Source organism: Anopheles gambiae, chromosome 3 (assembly GCF_943734735.2).
Source record: "Anopheles gambiae chromosome 3, idAnoGambNW_F1_1, whole genome shotgun sequence".
Classification (NCBI taxonomy): domain Eukaryota; kingdom Metazoa; phylum Arthropoda; class Insecta; order Diptera; family Culicidae; genus Anopheles; species Anopheles gambiae.
In genome coordinates, this window is record NC_064602.1 from 36,827,271 (window position 1) to 36,846,893 (window position 19,623).

The window sequence follows — 19,623 nt, forward strand, 5'->3', positions numbered from 1 at the left end:
GGGCGGACAATTTTAATTGACGTCTTTTACCGCGCTTAAAGAGCGTTCGGTTACTGCTGAGTGTGACATCGGCTGAAGCGCTTAGTAAACCACGTCGAACAAAGAGCTGGTTTTGTTGAAGTTCCTAGCACACAAAATGAGCATTTTCAGGTGTTTTTGTTTACCGGGGGACACATTTTTTCTCATTGTTGTCATTTCGTTGACATAAAAGATCGAAAACGATATTGTGTAACCCTTCAGGTAGGTTTCAGTTAGTGATTTTATAACCGTTACGCCATCTGCCGGAAAAAGGGCCAATTAACGAACGTTGGTTTATTCTATCCGACCCTTTTCTCTACAGGAGGCGTGGAACACACGTGTTGCGATAAAGATCTCTCCGCCTGGTTCGTCGGCTTTCGCGATCGGTTACTAATTTCCGTCTCAAGCTGCGTATTTAATTTTATTGATTTTCGATCAGAAGATAATAATTTTCCCACTGTGGGTCCATTTAGAACGCAGATAGCAACGGTATTCAACCCCAGTCGGTATCGATCTCCATAGATTATGGAGCAATGGCTAGATGGCTGCTTTCCCTTTTGCTATCGAACCAGGGACAGGAAAAAAGGTTTTCAATCGCGACAGAAGTTGAAGGAAAAAATTGAAAGCTTTTCCTTTTCACAAACCGTACCAACGGCCGTAGAAGGTTGTTGACGGACGTTAGCAAACGGTTATGGTATGGTCAAAATGAGAGCACTGAAACTGACTCACGGCGACGGATAAGCACGTCGTGGCACGTGTGGTGTTGACGGCCGGGACTTAAAACTGCGATCAGATCGGCAGCGACCATGGTGAGATTGGTGAGTGTCAAAAAATTATATCCATTATGACCTGGGCTAGGAGGAAGAGGGTGTGTCGTGTTACAGTTTTTTTTCTCATCCTGCTTCGTTCGCACTAACCGTTTGCCGCCGACTCGATTATCTCGATACGGTTCGTTGATCATAGTGGTGGGTTTCTTCGGATTGGCTCTATCTGTGGATCACGCCTTAAGTCCTGCTTAATTCTATCTTAAGCGTGCCGCGACACCAGATCCGCAATTGCCTTTTAGCACCCAGGTGATCCAGCTGGACTCAGCGCCGACAGCTGTAAAGGAATCACAATCACATCCATCCAAAACCCACCATTCGTCGTTGGTGGCTAATGAGCGGGGCGAGAGAAGAGCTCTACTTAATTGCCCCCTGTTTTGCCCGATCGTAACCTTTGTGCGGGGGGGTTTTGTTTTGTTTTGGTTAATCCAATTCGTGGCGGATTCACTTTCGTGCAGATTTTATTGTTAATGAAAACCGTCTAACGGTGGCAAGGTTTTGGGAGCGTGCGCGCTCGCGCTGTTTTATGACTTATACTTAGATTGCAAAATAAAACAGAGCTATTTGCCGCCTTACAAGCGGCTGTTGTTGCTACCGAAAACGCGAGCCCCTACATCGCAAACAAACCCCGGGGAATGTTTTATTCATCCGCATCCCCCAAAACGCCCGGCAGAATTGGACATTAATTCGCCAGGAAAATGATCTCAAAAAACAACCCATCAAGAAGGTTTGATTGGTGAACCATTCTAACGGGGCGCCAGCCGTAAACGTCCGTCAGCACACGTTTGTTTTGAACATCCGCCTACAGCGTTGTTTGGCGCGTTTCGTTTGCTACATTATTTATTGCATAACTCAGCACAATTTGGAGCGCCCACCTAGCAGTAGAATTAGTTTTTAACGTTCGATTTGAATGGCCGCTACACTACTGCGATGGGAAGAGGTTCGGCACGGCAAATGAAAGCGTTTTGTGGAAAATAAAATGTGAAAGGAACATTCGCTTGCAGGGTCAGTACGCTTTATCATAAATCGAACCTTCACATTGACTTTGCGATATAGCGTACACGGGAAGAGAGGGATATTTATTGCAATCGATGGACGCTGCTTGCTAGCGTCTCTGCCGATTAAAAACTGCTTGCGTTGAGCCTGGGGTGAGAGGCATCGGATTATTGTGATTGCGGAACTAAAGTCAAATCCTTCCCCCTCGTGATATGATGCTGGTCAAAACCATTCACATTGGATGATTTCCTTGCTGGATGGTTGTACTTGAATCTCAGGCGCAGATCGCGTTACGATCTTCGACGGGGTTGGCTGTGTGTTCAATAAATCATAACGCCTGCTGCGATTGGCACATTTGAGCAAACACCGATTCTAGATGAAGATTTATCATTGCTTGGCCCTGACTCTGGGTGGTGAATGGTGGTTTATGATTTGCGCTGCATTATGCTGAAAGGGCTACAAGTGGGTCGATACGAGATGGATCTAAATTTGCCTAAGCCGTTTTCAGGTAAATCTTTAAAGCTTTACAGCACTACCAGAGGAACTAAACCTTAATCTTGTTGGAAGCTTTCAGTCTATTGTTATTTAACTAAAGCTATGTTTAATCTCTATCATTTAAGTAATGCCCGTATGTAATAACAGTTTTACTGTTTTTTCTTTGTTTGTAGCTTGGTTTGTAGCTTAGCTTGTGCTTGAATATAGTGATATTGAGAAAACTTTAAACTTTTGTATTAAAAATGAAGAAAGAAAAAAATATACTATATAAAAAATTAAAAACTCTTGTGCATTTTCCATTCCGTTTCAAAACGCTCTTAAACCTCTATCTGCATACTAAACAATACCTAGTCACAAGTAGGTATAAAGAGACTAGATAACCAAATTAAATTTACTTATTTAATTCAATTTAATTCACTAAACTCTGTGGCCAAACAAAAACTCTAAATACGCTTCTTTTTCTTTAAATCCTTGCTGCTGAGTAATGAGTTCAAATTGGCAATTGTACCACATTTGTCTGGGATGATCCCGTGGCACACTCGTCTACTCGCACGACTTAGTCACATGCCCGTCGTGGGCTCAATTCTCATATTCATCGTCACCGACTGATACGATGTATCGAGCAACAAACGACTGTGACTTTATACGGTTGCGGGCATTACTTCTAAATAATTTTCGAAAGTCTGTATAAGCCACAAGCCGGCACGTCCGCGTAGGTCGTTGCACCAATAAGAAGAAGAAGAAGAAGAAGAAGAACCACATTTCACGTTTTTAGCAGCAAAATAAGCAACAAAATAAGCTTACAATGATTTATATTATCAAAAATATTCATGTAGAGCCCTTTCACTTTATGTAACTCGTGCAATGAACAAGATCGCACAGATTTATAGAACATTAAAACAATTCACAGATCCCGATCTTACATGATCTAATGCGATCTTACACCGTTAATAACTTCTAGCAGCATTTTTTTTATGACTCCTCCAATCCATCCACATCAACCAACAAAAAAAGGAAAACGAGAGTAATTTTAACGTACTTTTTCCACCCATCTCCTCCCGCTCGCGTAAGTGCGCAGCTTTCAGCTGAACCTAACCTTCCCTAACATCGCAACGCCGGCCACTTCGTTAGGTTTGCGCGTAATTGGAGCAATCAAGCTCTGGTGGTGGTGGTGGCCCCACATCTTACGTAATTCTATCTCTCTCGTGCCGTTTTTCGCATCGAATTCATTTCCCGTTCGGGGTGCTGCCCTCCTCCGCCAGCTCCACCATGCTTGTTTGTTTTCCATTTCATTTCGCACTGAACTGTGGCAAATGCCCTCCCCCTCCCAAATCGGGACCATCGGACATCGAAACTCATAATTTTACAAGTTATGTTTACGTTGTACCTTCACTGTAATGAAGGTTTTTGGCGTTGTTTCTTCTCTCACCGTCTCCCTTTCTCGCGTGCCGCACATTCCGCTCTAAAGCCTAAGTAGCGTCCCATTTTCTCCGCATGTTTACCGATGACCGGCGAATGCCGCCACACCGTTTCGGCGGTCAGTTTTCCATCACATTTTCCGCACACGCTTCACGTGGTGGTGCGCTTCCGTTTTGCGTCGTGAAAAAAAAAACTCTTAAAATAAAACACAAAACAGAAGGGTAGCAATTTCATGCAGCAGGGGCAAGCCGTTGTGCGTCGTTATGTTGTTATGCTTTGATGCATCCTGGTTTTCCTCGTCGCAGCAATTGCGCCTCTTCCATCTTCACTTTTCATTACACTGGTTTTGGTTTTTTTTTTGCGCTCGATGGTTTGATTTTCGAGCAGGAAATCAACGTCTTCATCGCTTTGTCTGGAATCCCTTGCTTTGGAGGCTCTTTTCTCTAACGAGACCACTTCGAACGAACCATCCTCATCATGGTGCAGCGGCGCGTTCGGTGACGGTGAAATAGTGGCACATTAAATTTAATAATCTAATGCCTCACGATTTAGGGCCAGTGCAAGGGAAGCGGGGTGCCCTTTTGGCCAGGTTTGCGCGTTTGTTGTGTCTGCGCTGACGTTCACACACGCGTGATTTATGCGAGTTGTTTTACTAACTTTGGCATAATGTATGGTTTTTCGGGGGGTTCGGGTAGGTGCCAAGAAGAAGAGCGGGCTTTTTCCTCCTTCTTTGTGGTGGAAAGAGAACGGCAACGAGCTCCCGTAGTGGTTGAGCGATTTATACAAATTATATGATTAAATTACCATGCAGCATTATTGAACCTGCGCTTGTCGTTTTTGCCGCTGAGTGGAATTGTTTTGTAGTCTCTGCTGCTGCTGCTGCTGATCGTCATGTTGCTAATGATGATGGGCTATAACATTTCCTAAGTGGGAGGGCGATTTTCCCCCAAACTCTCCCCCGCAGGAAAGTAAGTTGTAATTTACGCCGGAAGAAGGGAAAAATCTCTGCGCCTCTCACGAGCGCCAAAGCACACGATGGCACGATTTTGACCACCGATTTTGGGGGGCGTTTCGGGGCGTGTTGTTGCAGTGCATACAAGTGCACTACTACCAAGGGCCCATAGCGGCAAAAAAGGTAGCGCCGATAGGAAGGAAACACAGGCCACAAAAATGTTGTTTCTAGCGACGACTACAGCAAACGGACGCCGCAGACACATTGCTGCGCACGAGGAAAAGGTGTGTCCGATGAATGATGCTTTGTTGTTGTAACTGTTGCTGTTGCTATTTGTTAAAAAAGGGTATTTCCGAGACGAAAACAACACACCACACTAATCGCCCGGTCGTGTCGTGGCTCTGTGATAGTTACGGGATGTTAAAATCCGCCCGCGAGGGGCCAATCGTCAGACAAGCAGCATATACCGCTGACGGGCGGTTGGGCGGGATCGGATGGTAATCGGTTGATTGGATTTTTGAGCTTTTTTGCAGCCGCCAAAGCATAGCTAATGCATGTTTAACAGGTGTCGGCTTTGTGGTGTTGGATTCCGCAAGGAAACACTTTGGTCGGAACGGTGTAACAACAGTAAGTGAATTAAATCGCTTTACAAGTAGTTGGGTGTTGTTTTCCCTGTAAAAGCCGCCACGCCGGCTGAATATGATTCAGAGTGGTATGGTTTTGTGTACCTTTATTCGATATGATAAGGCTTTTTTAGTTTAGGTTTAACATTTCTTTGTGTTAAATTGTTTACTGAGCAGCTTTTCACGAAGAAAGAGTTTTTCTTGCAAGATGCTGTACGTTGTTGCACTGTTTTGTGACTCATTTGCAATCATTTGCAACAAACGATATGAAGGGGTTGTGTTATCTTTGCAAATAGTATTTGTTTGCTTTTGTCTTGTCAACTAGACTTGTTTCGATGATTAATTGAGTTCAAAGCGTAGTTAAATTCTGTAACAAAGCATCTTTCTTGGAGACAAAGAAAATGATTCATCTCGTTGCAAATTGAAAGAGAGTTCAAGGAAGTTCAGAAATTTCTTTATCTCTCTATTTTATGACGTGTTGCAGTAGTTTAGCAAGCTTTTGGTCTATATTTAATCAACATTTATTTTATTCATTTTGTGAAAGATTTCTTCGAGAAATACCTATACAAAGGGGCAATGACAAAATATCAATAATTTTGGCATAACACGAATTATTATTTTTCAAGTATAATGAGTAAAATGTGACCAAAATAGTTACTGACTGGATTCAAACTAGGGAAAATTCAGTCAGAGTTAACATAATAAGCTCTAAAATAGTTCGTTATGATATCAATTTTGAAGCTGAATTAAAAAATTTATGTTGAAAATATTATATTTAATCAGCATTAAAACACTAAAATCTGTGCAGCTTTGATCAAAAACCAATAAGATCATATTAAACTCACTTGGAAACTAAAAACGATCTTAATTGTCAAAATGAACTGAAAATGAATTCAATTCATGAAAAAAACACTAATCCGATCAAAAAGCACCAGATTGAAATGAACCATTAACAAACCTGAAACACCTTTCGCCATGCGCATTACAAAGTGGAGCAAAGTTATTGAAAAATAATGCATCCCCTCGAGGTGCAAAACCGAAGGATCAGATGCTGATTGAATCTTATTAAAACAATTAAAATCTCATTTTCACGTTTCACAACGGTCGTCCACAACAACCACAGCCCCCCACAAGGCACACAAGGCCGAAAGAATCGGTGCAGTACTGCTACTCCTGGTGCTTTCGCTTTCAAATGCCCATCACAGTGGAAAATGCAATGCCGTGTGGTGTATGTGGTGCTCCATTAGTGGTGCAGAAATCATTTTCACCCGATTCGACGATCTCAATTACACCACCGTGTCTCGTTAAAATGAGGGGTGGTCAGTGTGAAAAGCTGGTACAGGTCGTGAAACGCAAACGGCAAAGCAGCCCCTCAAAAACCTCCTGTTCATGTGCGGAGAAATTGATTTTAATGCTAATTCAAATGGCCTTAAGCGATCGTGTCAGCGTAAGTGAACGAATAGCAATCGCTCTCGCCGGGGTCTGTTCTCGGCCTCTAAACGATAATGCACAACGCGGCTTGGGAGAGACAGTATGCACACATATGCGCATCGCCGTGTGCATCTTCGACCTTTTGCACAAATGTGCAGCCAGCCGGAGGACGACAACTGGAGTTGGTCGGGTTTTGTTGCCAGCCGGAGGAACGGGTCGTTTCTCGAGCGCGCGCTCCGTTCAAAGTGGTTTAGAATTAATCTATGGCGCCCCTTCCGAAGGCGTTGCATCATGCCCCATCTTACGGGTAGGTGTCTGGACCAGGTGGGCGAGAAGATGATCGGAAAAGTTGCTCGTGGAATAGCAAAACAAAGAATCGCAATGTCCGCGCCTTGCAAGCGCGAAGGTGAGCTACAGCCTAATTATAGCGGCGGCATTTGGAGGTTTTTTTTTGTTACTGTTCATAGGATTGCTTGGAGGCGTGTGCCATTCTACCAAAAAAGATGGCCACCATTTTATTGAACGCATAGATCTGGTCTGGTTTAGGTCAAACGATATCTAATAATAAAAAACAGAGGCGTCTAGACAAAGGCGCATGGCAATACTTCCCGCGGGCATTTTTAAGTCCCAGCACAGAGGATCGTTGATAATGTGGTTGCCTACTGGTTTTGAAGCGATTGTAGTATATCCATAGAGACCGTATCGGCGTCAGGTCATATTTTATATGATCGTATCATTTTATGAGGAACCATAATTTTGTATTCTGCCTGGAGGAGTGCAAAATGAAGAAGATTGGCTTTAGTGGTAGTGGGCTGTACCAAATATAGACAACTAAATGATCATCAAATTCTGTACTCAAAGAGGTTGTGGAGGTTGATTATAATTTGAAGATCACAAAACGTTTCTAAAATCAATGGAACAGCACGCAATGTGGAAGACATTATTGCAAAATGTTGAAATAAAAAAAAACGCCAACGTTCCATAACGTACAAACACTCTTTAAGCGGCAAAGGAATCAATATTCATATTTCCATCATTCATTTACGTTTGAGTTGTTGTTTTTACTACTTTGCACCTCACGCGCACACCCATCCTCTCAAGGAGCGAATAATTTGCAGAAATAATAGGCTTCCGCTGCTTCTAAGAGGCACCAATCAAACCTGCGGCCTTGCTGTGGCCTGCCGTGTACCTCTCTTCTCCAGCGTGATTAGATGGGTTTTTGAATAAAAAAAATATTTATAATTTACAATCCATTCTGCTTGCGAGCGCTCTGATGCATCTGTGTGTATACAATAACAGCACTACACACTGGCACTAAAGCACCACCACTCCTTGGGCTGAAGAGAAGTGGTGTGGTCCCTCTTGTCGGTGGTAACCCAACAGATACAAATCATGCGTATCTGTCAAGTGCGAGACATCCGTGCCAATGGTGTGCAAGTTTATTTTTCCACCCCGGCTGGTGAAGTGTATGCAAAATAATTCAACATTAAAGTTACACGCTTGGGAAAATGAGCAGCGGATGCGTAGCCAATCTGTGGTGGCATCTGAGAGGAGGAGAGAGATATGGATATGGTGGATTGTGGATTGTCACGAACACTTTGTGGTTTGCTGTGCGGCGGGAGGGACTTCCAACGTTCTCGCTGTCTGTCGTTCGGTGAGAACGGCCGTGAGGCTGATGAGATGCTCTTTGGGAGATGTTGGTGTCTCGGTGGGAAGCTCCTATCTATTTGTGTGCTCTGTACGAGTTTGGTGGTTTAATCTATAGACGCGCGTCATGGATAATTTGACAGCACATTTTCGCACAATTTAGCACACACTAAGAATGCGAATGGACGAAGAATTGTTTTGCGAGAGATGATGGTTTTAAACGATTCTTCAAACAACAACATCGAAAAAAAACCCCACTATCTGCCCTCATCCATTGTGTGTAGTGTCGTCGGAACACGAACTTTGGCGGTGGCTTTGGCGGGGCAATTATACAATCAGGCAAACGCCGACCTTTTTTCGGCATCTAATCAACGTGCAAATCAACGTAGCGTTTTAACGCGCTTAATCTCCCAGAGAGAGAAAGACACACGAGTATGAGCGAGGCCCACCTAAAGGGAGCTCGTAAATCTTCAGCACAGCGAGACACCGCGCGTCTCGTTTCAAATTGCCACCGCAAGCGACGAACCTCCCCCTCTTTAACACAGGGTGAGACAAAACAAAGCAAAAAATCGAATAGTAGTTAAGACACTCCGTTACGCGCATCAAGACTGCCGGGGGTGTGCAACAGCGCGTCAATCGATCGGCGCGAATTTCGGCGAAAAATTGTTTCACACGGGAAATTAAACGGCGGCCCCGCGTTAAACGGATGGAGGATTAATGATTTGCGCGCACGGGTGGCGGCAGCACCAGTGCGCTCTACAGTGGAAGCTGAGCGAAAAACTGAACCATACGATCGCTTACGGGGTGGCGCGGCGGAAGTGATGGTTGCAAAAATCACACCGCTGTCTTTGAAGGTATAAACCAACCTTCCGAAGGATGCGTTACCGCAGCGTTGTTTGGCGAAGAAATGGAGTTCCGCAAAAAATAATCATAAATTGTTGGACATAGATCGATCGCTTCAACACTGGGAAAGAACGATCGGGGCAAGCAATGTCTTAAGGCACCTTTCAAAATTGATTGGCAAATGGCACACAACCAGGAAGGTTGATTGATTTTTCCGGAACATGTTCAGGTGGTCATGTTTACAAGCTTCCTCGGCACAACGCACACGCTGACAGTGCGGATACCAGCCCTTCACCATTTTGCTGATTTGGGCGTATTGTTGTTTCCGGTGGACCTATTTTTTTGGGGTTTGGAACCATGTTTTTGGACAGAGTTTTACCTGTTTGTGTAGCTCTTTCTGCCTTTCTGCCTCAACCTAATGCTTTGAATCTTCTTTTTTATTTCCTCTTGCGTTAAATCTTTCCAAAAGGGTGTGTGTAATTAAGCTATCCAAATCGACATTCATTAGCTGCCGAAGAATACTAATACTAATCTCTACAATATAAATCAATTTGGATGTACCATTAATAATGTACATAAAGTACAATTAAAATTTAATTTATAGATCGCCAAAACTAAAACCTGTTTACAAGGAAGATAGTGTTTAGATTTTTGGCACATACTTTTAACTCAATTCTCTGTACCTTTGGCGACCAATTGAACTTGATGACGTAAAGCGTAAAATCTTTCATGTATGGTTACATTCCATACACATTCGGTTTGTGTAATCAACAAAAACACCTAAACCCTTCCATTAAATCTCGATCGCGATCACAATCGATCGGCTCTCGCACCGCTTAACTAGGGCCAGATTTATGACTAAGACACGAAACACTGCCTCCCATGGCATTGCGGGCGTGCTCACACACAGCTGTGTGTCACCCAGGGAAAGGGTTACGTTCGGGGTAAGGGACACGACGGCATCCCATTTCCTTTTGCGGCTCAGCATCATCAAACCTCGCACACCGCAACAGGCATGTGGTGATTGATTTGAGCGCAGCCTTTTTTCTGCTGCACCAGCACAGTGTCGTTTTCTTAACGGCTTTTGAACGCCTTCCCAACGCCTAACAGCACTACGTCTTCACGTGCTTACAGTGCAGTGGTTCGCTTTTTTTCTTCCTTTAAAACGTCCTAATGCTAATGCTCAGCGGGCCTGTCTGCAGTCAATCTGCATCTGTGTAGAAGCTTTGTTTTGTTTATTTCTTTTTATGTGTGTGTGTGTGCATTTTCCATCTCGCTCGTTTGTTTTTCGTTGTCGATGTACCTCTATTAGCGTTGCACATGCGACGCGACGACCCGGCACGAACTATTGTGCAATGATCTCCGTTGTGTGTGCCCCACTGTGTATGGATTGAGATTGAAGCCAACCTGAAGCCGCCTGAAGCCCGTGTGAACTAATCGAAAGAAGCGGTAGGCGAAAAAAAGCCCAAACATACACTCACACACAATCACAATTCAAATGGTTCAGTCGATTCTTTGGCCCGGCGTACACAGAACCCACAACCGAGAAGGGCAAACGCGATGGACGCGCCAGAAAAGCTGCGGGCCAGCCAGAGATTGTGTGCCAGTTTCGTTCGGCTTTTGGGTGTGGGGTGCGCGAGGGCGTGAAAGACCCGGGAAGTGCTTGAAGCAAGAGCTTTACCCTTCCACTATACCCATCGCCGTAGTTCTTGGAGCGATCCGCCCGCACACACAAATCGATTTTTCCATTGGTTCGCGCGCGCCCAACATGTGCAGCTGAAACTGCAGCAGAAGTGCGCTCTTGAATTCCAGTGCAAGCAACTGCGCTTGGACGACCACCCGTTCACGATGCGCCGCCACCTCCACGATGCATCTGCCATATGTTTTGGGCTTCCAAATGCCACTCGATGCTTTGCTGGTACCGATGGTGCTCTCGTTTCGCCTCGCCTCGAAGGGAGGGAGCGAGGGTGAGTAAGGCGTGTTCGGAAATGGGGTAGTTTTAGTTTGATTTAAATTTTTTGTTCACTCGCCATACACACAGCGGCTAAAGGTTACACACCCCAAAGGTTACTGTCAGTAGGGCCAAGTGTGCGATTTAACGCGCGCGCGTTCTGTGTAGGTTATGTATCGGTTATGCTCTGGTTGCTCCAGGCGGGTGCCGATCTTATGCAAATTGAAGTAATTTAAAAGTGTTTTGCGAGCCGTTTTTGTCTTGTCCTTTAGGCTTGAGTTTTATGTTGTGCATTAATCTTCTATTTTATTATACTTCGAAGGATTTAGCTGGACGATTTGCTACTTATTACTTTTTAACTAAATCATTTATACACTTACTGAAAATTAGATAGCTTTTAAGTTTTGCTTTGGTTTCAACGTTTGTTTTTGTATTTTTTGTGTTTTTTTATTTTTTAAATTTAATTTTAAAATTAAATAATTTAATTTTTCCGTTAGTGTAAAAAATCAAGCTTATTACAAGGCTAAACTGCTTATCGAAAGTAATACTTAAAAATTAATATCTCTTAAATACATTATGATAATATTAATATACAAACTAACATTAGCTAACGTAAAAAAGGAAAAAATAATATAATATATTAAACAAATCATCTTGATCATAGAAAACGTGTTGATTTAATTTAATTTAACTCTGTCTTAAGTAATAATAGTTTAAGAAGAACCTAAAATGCAACAACTCAAAGCAATGACAAATAATAACTTCATTAATGGCAGTGAGGCGATAATTTGGTTGTTGGCAACTGTCCGTTTAATTCGCATTTGTTTTGTCCAAATAAATTGTTACTCGCAATACAACTCGTCACAAGGAGGACAGCAGCAGCAGCAGCAGCAAATGATACACATTTAAACAACCTGTGACCCGCTGCACCGAATTGGTATGTCTGTAGCAGCACCGCCAGACGGACAAACAGACAACTGCTGGTAACCCCAACGATCACACAGGCACACAGGCATTTAAGCTAAACGTGTCGAAATAACACTCAATCGCCACCGACAATGGTGTTTCAAATTCTGTTTTATGCGCCACGCTGTCTTCCCAATTTGCATTTTCGCCATCCAATTTGCAACTCGCTCATAAAACGACAACCACCCCGAAAGAAACAGCTCCCCCCCTTTTCGTGCTCCGATTGCGCGAAACGTCTCTGTATGCTTCGCGCTGTGAACTCGCCGCAAAGGATGAGCACCACGAGCACGGAGAGGTGGTATGCACCAGAGAAGGAAAAGGAGGTGGTTGGCATGTGTCAGATGATAGCTATCGCCACCGCGCCATTACAATCCGTCCAGTTACAGAAACATAACTATTTGGTGGCGGCAGACCTCGAAATGATGATGGGGGGGACTACCCCGGCCCTGTCGCGTAGCAGTAGTAATAAGACAGCTCTATTTGTATCTTTACCTCATTTCGGTGTGACCAACGTGGGGGTGTGGTGGGTGGGTGATGCTTTCTGGCAGTCTGTTGCATACACCGCTTACAAGTACAATCTGACGCTTGGACTCCGCACAAAATGCAAATGAACCAATAATGCAATCGGCTATGAACGACCAGCTGCAAATTACTGTGAGAAAGTTTCTGCTGGCTCCACGCCCCCCCCCCCCCCCCCCCCCACGCAGCGTGAGGGCAGGAAAGGGCCCTAAGCCAGCAGCCTATACACAATGAAGTGTTTTGTGTATCTCTGGGTGTTTTTTTTTGGGAAACTGTGCCACTGCTGCCACATGGATGGAGGAAAACGCACTTAAAACCACGACAAATGTAAAGCGGTTATGGTGAAACTGTTGGCTAGACCCGAACAAGATACCAGACCCCGTAGTAATCGTGCGATCCCACCCACCGGCACAGGAAGACAATCAGTTCGCCCCTCCGGGTGGGGGCTCTGTCTGTCAGACAAATGGGTGAGGTGTGAGGGACATTCAAATTCGGTTGATGCAAACACCTGTAAGCAATTAATCATCTTGCTGCTAACGGTAATGTGATGTCACAAGCCAGCTGTATTGTAAGGCAAAAAAGCATGTAAACATGAAGGTCTCTCAACCCCCAAAAACGGAACTCTAAAGAAACATTTTTATTTTGACCAGGAATGTTATTAAAATGTTACACTTTGTGTGTTTAGTACTGTCAACGTTGAAGGCAAATTTGGAGGCAATAGTGTGTTCCAGTTGTTTAGTTACTTCCAAATTCTGAAGTTTGTTGTTCGCAAAACAGCTTCAGAATCACGGATAATGCTATACATTTTTATCGCCTCGTTCTAAGAATAACTCAGCAAATGTATGCAAATTCTATGCCGTGCCGAATTTCAAGATCAAGTCTCGGCATGCGGTTCGATGCTTAAAGCGTTTAAAGCCGGTCTGTAGAAGTTGGAATGCGAAATGCGATGCTAAGAAAAGACCACGATGCTCCACGTGAATTCCCCGGCGAGAGTGATTCGTGGAGCCGTCCAATAGGTCTCTCGAGACGATTAGATTCCACATCTGGTCTGAACTGGTGTGTGTTTAATGTGTTCAATGACCCTGTCAGTGATCTCTTGGTGACTCTGCATCCAATAGTTCGTACGGCGATTCGATGTGGTATCATAAAACTTCAAAAATAACCCAACATTATGCAGGCTTACCAAATTTTGCTTCATTTGCATCTTGCGATGCATCTTGCTTCATTTGCATACCTGCACACGGAAATGCACCCATAAGGAAGATTCAAGCCAGTTTTGGTGACATTGCTCCAAAGTCAGCTACTATTTCTGGAGCATCAGGACCCAAACTGGCTGGGATTAAATATCTAATTGGTTTGGCATTTGGCTTGGTGTAGCTTACCTGGAAAAGAAGATAGAAAAGAAAAAAACATCAGTTAAGTTGCATCGCTTTAAAGCAGGACTACTTCAATATCTCCGCGAAATTGATAATTTATGAGATAAAAATAGCTTGGAAAAACCGATTAACATTCCCATTGATAGGTTCAGGCTCCCTTCTCCGAGAGCCGAGAACTACCGAAACGATCCCAGCTCGCGCGATGTGCTGTGTTGTGACTACTACATCGCGTCTTGTACGGTGGCTTTTAGAAGACACACCTTAAATCAGCGTATTCGAGTACTGTTTGCCTGCTGTTTAGATATTATTCCCATCCCTAGAGCAGGTGCTCGTCTTCTCGGAGTCGGAGATCTATGGATGGTACATCGGCAAAGGCCAAAGGTGCGCGCCATTCCGATACCCATCTGGACATGGTTTTTTAGAAGCGACGGGACATGATGGAACTTCTCCATTCTGTGTGCGATTGCACACAACAAGTGACAGTCACAGTGGAAATTGGATATGGTTATTGCCGTGCAGTGTGGGAACTCCAACAAGAATGCCACTCTCGGTTATGTCATTACGATTGAGGTGTTGAAATAAATGGAGAATCACACTGAGTGTACGTCACACTTTGTCTGTCAATCGATTTATTCGAAAGCTCGCGTTGAAAATGGCTCATAGTTCAAAACTGAACATCATTCATTTTAAAGCGCGATACGCTACTTTCTTCTTCAAAATTCGATACACTCACAGGGTGTGGAAGTTAAACTGCTCCAAAACGGACCAAACCTTCGCCAGGGAACAATTGTCTGCTGCACCTTGCACCATCTCTCCGCGGGGAGCTCTTTCAATGGCGCCCCATAGGTGGTGTGTGTGTGCTTAAGAACCAACTGCTCATAGGAAGGTGTTCCGGTCTTAATGCGCAAACAGTACACTCCTTCCATGTTTGCAGCTTTACACTTCCCTTATTTACGCTCTGGTGAAAATTGCCGATCACACACACCACACACATATATATTGCCGGCCGCCGGGTTGTCCTTTTGCTCCCACGCCACTCGGACACATGCATACTTACACTTATTTGCATTGCCAGTCCGATGTTACAGTTGACCGTAAAAAGGGTTCCGAAGAAAGGAAAGGAAACGACGGTGCGGTATCCCCCGCCAGTGCCTTGTGGTGTTGTACGTTGACTCAACTTTCAAAAAATTGTTTGCGTGCGCACTCATTTGTTTTATCTGGGTGGGTTTGCTTTTTTTTCGCTTTGAACCGAAAATTCATGCGTGAAAGCGAAAGTTCCGCACCACAACCGGGCCCACGGGGTTCTGCGTACACGGGCGGCGGCGGCATGTGCCTGCCTGGTGATTGTAGCCGCACCAGGACCAAACAATCAATCGCGGAACAATCAACAACGATCACGACCCAACCACCGATGATGACGCGATATGTTTGCGGTTTTACGTTTCCCGTCCATGTGCTTCTCGCTCCTTTCTCGTACGCGCGAACTCGACGCGTGAAGCCAGGGGGCCAGTTTCGTTGGTGTACGGCTGATTTGGTAGAGCACGATCAGCTATTTGGTTTTATTTTTATTATAAATTTCAGCACAGACACAGGAAAGAGTGACAATGCGGTGATGATGCGGCTATGAAATTGCTACCGGGAATAATGTGCGCACACGACGCATCGTGCAGAAAAGGGTCGTGAGGATGGGCTTTCGTGTGTATAGAGCCACGGTATACCATTTCTCGATTGCGAAAATGTAATAATTGTTGCTGGACACACGGGACAAACAATTTAACAATATGACAACAACAAAAAACGCCCGAAACTCGCGAGAGGTATTAGAGAGTGTCTCATAAAAGCATTATAAATTCTGTCACCATCCACAGTGAAGTATGCGGCGATCGAGACGTGAATATATGGCACATTTGGACGCATTCGTCGGCTACCCGCCAGCGGCATTGTGTACTATTGTGTTCAGACATTCAGTGTTTAGGTTTTTTTTTATTTGGGTATGGCTAGTTTTTGTTTTCTGAAACAGTTATGCTATTCATGCTCTTTTTTTTTCTTCTACAAGGAAACCACAACAAAGATAACCTGTTTTACCTTTTGTCTTTACACACGGGAGAAGGTTTGCTTCTCTTATCTTCCAATGGTTTTGCATGGGATAACGAAAGAGTTAGGGGTTGTATCTGAAGTGTCTGAAGAGAGTGCTTTGCGCTACGTGTTGAGCGGTATATAGCGTGAGCCGTATCAGATCAGACACTCGAAATTGATAGCTCCTTAGATGTTTCATGTCAAGATGCTTCACCACCGATTGTTAGGGACAGAAACGAATGACAATGGAAGCACCTTTCCAGCTCCATTGACGCGATACGATCAATGCAAGCGTGTTTGGGGTTGTTTTAATTTTATTTTGCTGTATCACACTGTTCGTGCTTCGATTGAATTAATTGTGTTAAAAAAGCAGTTTTAGACAAAACAAGATAAAATTTATAGTATTTCTGTATGGAAAATAGTAACTATTTACAAACCAAACCAAAAAAGAAACAATTTGTTTCGATAGAAAGCTTAATAACAAATACTTCTGATGTTACTTATTTAATAAAAATAAATAAGCAACCCAAAGAGATTTTGAAGAAACCCGTATTGAATTACAGTGAACCCTCTCTTATTTGACACCTCTCCAATTTGAGAAACCTCTCTTATTTGAACATTTTTCACAGTCCCTTGATTTCCAGTACATTTTTGTTCCTCTAATTTGAAAAACCTCTGAAATCTGTGTCCCTCTTATTGGTATATGGTGTTGCCATGGTTATTGAATGATGTATGCTCAAATTGGCAATCCTGTTCGCAGTTTCCTATAGCAACAGTTAAGGCTGCATACTAAATGTTCTGTCTCTTTCTTGTTTGGATGGACCTGCATGGATTTCATTCACTTCCAAATCCGGATGGATTTCATTCACTTTCCACCTCTGTAATTTGAAAACCCCTCTTATTCGACAGTCCCATCGCCTCTCAAATAAGAGAGGGTTCACTGTATTGCAACGATCAATAGATCAATTTATTTTTACTAAAATACCATTAAAAGTTTAAAAAAAATGAACTATTTCCTCTTAATAAAACCTTTTCCCGTGCGCTATGTTGCAGAAATAATTGCTAGTAATCAGACACATCGAAAAGAGCAACAAAAGGGTTTACGCTCCTAGACAATCCCCCTCTACCATGATCACTTCCGGCTGTTTGCGTGATCCTGAAATGTTAGAAGCAGCTGCAAAAACTGCTTGTGAAACATCAAATAATCGCGTTCCGCTGCTTAGGCGACGAACCCCTCGCCCAAGCGGGTCCAATAATCTCATCCGCGCGGCACACAACGAACGATCGAAGGAAGCGATTCTCGTAGCAAGCTACGAGTGTCTCGACACGATCACTAAACGTGTAAAACCAAGATCCGAGCCCATCGCCCGCTTAATGTCAAGGATTTGCTGTTCAGTCCCTCGCTCCATCCGCGAGCTTATGATACTATGCGCGCACGTGGTACTGTGGTATATCGAAAATCGAAAAGGGTGTTGATCGATCGATCGATCGAGCAGTGGCGCGCGATACCGCCGTTGCACCCCAGTGCCGTAAGTGCATCCGGAATCTGAAAGGGATTTACTGTGCTGTGTCTAGCGGTGTGTTACTTTAGACGTTTTGGAACAAGGCTAATGGGTCATTCTAATAGCCACAGTTTTGGCATTTACCCGACCGTGTGTCCAGCAGGATGTAATATTGTCCGGTGCCCGGGGGCGGTGGCGGGGTTGGTGTTTGTGTGTCACAATGATGGATTATGTTTCTGTCGAATGGCGCGGGAAGTTATTAAAACGAACGTGTGCACATCTTTGGACATCCTTAAAGTGTGCGAAAAACATACTTCTCCATCGCAACATCCGGTAGAGTTGAGCTTTTTTTGTCCTACCTCTTATTACGATCCATTCTACCCCCGAAGGCATGGCACAGAGCACAATCATGCAAGATTTTGACACACACGCAATGTGTTATCGTTTGCTATTTTTGGAAGATAATTTAAAAGCGCATGTTCGCAAGATATGGTTTTGTTGCGTTTAATGACATTCCACGCCTTCCAGGGAGTATATCAGAGAGGCGAATACCTTTTTTTTAAGGCAAAATTTGTGCCCATTTTGTAATGTTAACGATATTTCTCCTTATGAGGATACATACAGCTGACAACAATGCTCTTTGTGATGCATTTTCGCCCTTTTTACTGCTATTGTTTCGAGGCTGTTTTGAGGCGTGAATGAATGGGCGTGAAGCGTTTTTTTTTGTAGCTGCAAACAAAATCAAATTTAAAATAATCATAAAGTGTGTTTTTGTTGCGTTAATTTCCAACATATTTCTGTGTTAATGCATTACGCTCAATTTGTTTCGGGGTAATGAATGCCCGTCTCCGGGTGGAATGAAGTCATTAATCAATTGCTCGGCCTAACGGTTGTTTGCCGGTAAGTGGAACACGTCACGGAGTAATTGATTTTTATCCCACACCGTTGGTATTATTATAATTTACAAGCTTTTTGAGATTGTTTTTTTTTTTGTACAAACAACCAATGCTCATTAAAAATTTGATGCACATAAAGGGTAAGTTACGTTTAGCTTAGCTTTAGCTTAACGAATCATTCGATAGGATGGTGATGTCTTAATAAGATCAGTTAATAAGAAATGGTGCATCCTGCTTGCCGTGTGCTGCCTATTTTAAATGGATCCACTTATATAGGCTACACGCATCGTTTTAATTAGTGTCTTCTCATTCAATTTATGGCACAGACGCGCATAGCTCCCGGCTAGAAGCCATATCCAAACCCCTTAGGGCTTTTTGCGTCATGCGCCGATCGGAATCGGTGATTAAAATCTTAAACCATCTTCGTTGCACGAGATGTTCTCCTGTCCTGTTTTCCCTTTGTCCGATAATTGAAAGAAGATCAGCTTGTTTGGAGTTCGTTACAAAAAAGAACAGCTCTTTTGACCTTGGGTCTGCGGCAAACGATCGCAATCGAAAACGAGACAGAGAGAATGCGTCGCTGTTGGCTACACCAAATTATGTGAACATCGGTCAAAATCGCACCCCAAAGCCCGCTGAACTATGCGTCTTAACGCGCATCGTCGTCGTGGCGCTAATCGAAAATAAAACAGACGTGGACTCCAAAAAAGCCCGCATGCCAGCAGACCCCATCAAATGCCATCATCAGCGCAAAGTGAACGGTCATCTCAAACAGCAGCAGCTCCGATGCTTGGGCACTCGCTTTTGGATGCGCACGGATCACCGTGTGAATGGGTGATCTTAAATTGATTGGATGATCGGACGATCGTCTAGGCAGTGTAGGCTCTCACAATCATAAAAGAATGAAATCCAAAACCAAAAGGAGTTGAAACCCCTACACGCACGAACCGTTGCAGTTCCAGTTCAGAATGTTGTTTCGGTGTATTGTCTGAACGTGAACGGGAGCTCCCTACGGGCGAGCGACCTTCAAACGTTGACGAGTCTCTTCCACCGCAGGCGAGCAGAAAGTGAGGAGACTGTGCTTTAGTT

The 19,623-nt window shown here is 43.9% G+C and overlaps 3 protein-coding genes across 6 annotated transcripts in view; 1 reads left to right on the forward strand and 2 right to left on the reverse strand.

Moving 5' to 3' along the window:
- Positions 1–19,623, forward strand: part of LOC1278998 (6-phosphofructo-2-kinase/fructose-2,6-bisphosphatase) — a 73,161-nt gene that overhangs the window by 27,160 nt on the left and 26,378 nt on the right. The gene's annotated exons all lie outside the window — the stretch shown is intronic.
- LOC1278996 (alpha-N-acetylgalactosaminidase) overlaps positions 1–19,623 on the reverse strand; it is a 49,605-nt gene that overhangs the window by 18,364 nt on the left and 11,618 nt on the right. The window lies entirely within an intron of this gene.
- LOC133393204 (uncharacterized) overlaps positions 13,388–19,623 on the reverse strand; it is a 38,294-nt gene continuing 32,058 nt past the window's right edge. The window contains exon 3 of the mRNA XM_061656884.1: positions 13,388–14,066. Within this exon, the coding sequence (XP_061512868.1) occupies positions 13,950–14,066 (117 nt within the window). The 3' untranslated portion in view covers positions 13,388–13,949. The remainder of the gene's footprint in view (positions 14,067–19,623) is intronic.